This window comes from Mandrillus leucophaeus, unplaced genomic scaffold, assembly GCF_000951045.1.
Source record: "Mandrillus leucophaeus isolate KB7577 unplaced genomic scaffold, Mleu.le_1.0 Scaffold195, whole genome shotgun sequence".
Taxonomy (NCBI): Eukaryota; Metazoa; Chordata; class Mammalia; order Primates; family Cercopithecidae; genus Mandrillus; species Mandrillus leucophaeus.
In genome coordinates this window covers 1,825,432-1,827,420 of record NW_012101976.1, presented here as the reverse complement: position 1 = coordinate 1,827,420, position 1,989 = coordinate 1,825,432, and the positions used below count along the sequence as shown (strand labels likewise).

General features: G+C 56.7%; 1 protein-coding gene across 3 annotated transcripts in view; it reads right to left on the bottom strand.

The window, feature by feature from the left end:
* Positions 1-1,149, bottom strand: part of SEPT12 (septin 12) — an 11,585-nt gene extending 10,436 nt beyond the window's left edge. For 2 of the 3 annotated variants that reach the window (XM_011978462.1, XM_011978463.1), the window contains exons 1-2: positions 912-1,149; positions 108-295 (exon numbers count right to left, since the gene is read on the bottom strand). In XM_011978462.1, coding sequence (XP_011833852.1) covers positions 108-273 — 166 coding nt within the window. In that variant the 5' untranslated portion in view covers positions 274-295; positions 912-1,149. The remainder of the gene's footprint in view (positions 1-107; positions 296-911) is intronic. The other variant, XM_011978461.1, reaches the window with a different exon arrangement.
* Positions 1,150-1,989: the final 840 nt, after the last annotated feature.

Genomic DNA, 1,989 nt, shown 5'->3' with positions numbered 1-1,989 from the left:
CACTTAGCAGACGGGGAGGGGCGACACGCTGCCAAAAGTGAGATCACACGCCCAGGCACGTGTAGCACCGTGGGTCTGTCCTGCCGTGGGCCCCACCTCTCACTCACCCACCACCATGATGTTGAACTCAAACCCCATCTTCATAGCCTTAATCTTCAGCTGGTCCAGCACAGCCTCGATGCCCACAGGACCAAGCATCTCGCAGGGTGGGGTGCTGGGGCTGGAGGGCCGCGAGGACAGGCAGGGAGAGGGGGAGCGCCTCAGGGGGTCCATGGGGGCCGAGGGTTCGAGATGCCTGTCACCAGGTGGGTGGGGAGAAGGGCGTCACTGGGGCTCAGAGGAGCCCACACTGACCTCTCATATGTGAACCCCAATTTGAGCTTGGCTGTTGGCCAACCCCCTCCACACTTCATGCCTCCGGTGTACCCTACGTGCCCGTAGTCCCAGGGGTGTGGCGAGGATGCCTGTGGGGAGCCGTTTCTCCGGGGTGCTTCAACCCCCATCCAGAGAGGCTCCCCCGCCCAGGAGTCTGCCCTGTCCCCACCTACAGCCCAAGCAGGGGCCTCTCAGGTCACTTCCCCCAGCAGAACCTGGAGGGCCAGGCAAAGTCCAGGATGGGTGTCTGCAGCCAGGCTGGAGTCCTGGAGGGGCTTTAGGGAGTGTGTGTGGGGTGAAGTGGCTCCCATCCCAGCAGGGAACTTGGGCAGGGGGCTCAGGAGGAGGCGCCCCCACTTTCCCCAGGGGGACACACAGAAGAGTTGATAGAGATAGACAGTGAGAGAGATGGCACAGGTATGAAGGTGACGGAGACACAGAGAGAGAGACCAAGGCGAGGCAGGGAAGATGGCTGGGAGGGAGCGGTGCAGAGAGTCCACAGTGGGCAGAGGGAGAGAAGCAGCCTGCTGTGGCACCTGGTGGACGTGGGTCCTGGTGGAGCTTCCAGGAGCTGCCTTGTCCTGGCAGGGCCTGGTGTGTGTGATGGGGGAGGGGAGAGGGTGACAGTTAACCGAAGAATCTGAGCTCCATCCGCACTTGCTGTGACCCCCACCTGGGGGCTTCTCTGCAGCAGGAGCAGGAGCTGTTATCCCTCTCATCCTCAAAATGACCCCAGCCTAATAATACAACGATCCCCACGTAGAACCAGGGGCCTGAGTCCCCCATGTCAGCTGGGCTTCCACCTCCAAGCTCCCACCCTCAACCACTCTTTTGGGGCGAGCAAACCCGGGTCCCACAGCTGGCTAGCGGGACATCCGTGTCCATCCTTGGCGCCGTGTGTTTTAAGTTGCCAGCGTCAAAAACATTAAGAGATTGCTTTAGCAAATATTTACTCGGTCCTGACTCTGCACATGGCATTGTTCTTGGAGCCCAAATAGGTTAACTTGCTTAACAATCAAGCCCCGTGAAGTAAGCGCTGTTACCACCCCCAGGTGACAGATAAGAGAGGGTCAAGTGAGGAGGTGGCAGAGCTGGGACTTACAGCTCTGAATCTGTGTGCCCACCCTCTACTGCCTTTTTCTTGTTTACAGAAACATCTAGATTTCCAGTGTATCTTAGAGATTATCACCCTGACTTGAGATGCCCTCTTTAAATGGGCCATGTGCTTTCCAGACCATGGTCCTCACCCCTCCCTTATTGTCTCTCTGATAAGCTGTTTCTTTTTTTGTTATTTGTTTTTGAGACAGAGCCTTGCTCTGTTGCCCTTGGTGGAGTGCAGTGGTGCGATCTCGGCTCGCTGTAACCTCTACCTCCTGGGTTCAAGCGATTTTCCTGCCTCAGCCACCTAAGCAGCTTGATTACGGGCGTGGACCACCATGCTCCGCTAATTTTGTATTTTTAGTGGAGACGGGGTTCCACCATGTTGGTCAGTCTGGTCACAAGCTTTTGACCTCAAGTGATCCACCAACCTTGGCCCCCCAAAGTGCTGGGATTACAGGCGGGGGCCACCGTGCCTGATCTTTATTTTTCTTTTTTCCTTTTTTTTTTTTTTTT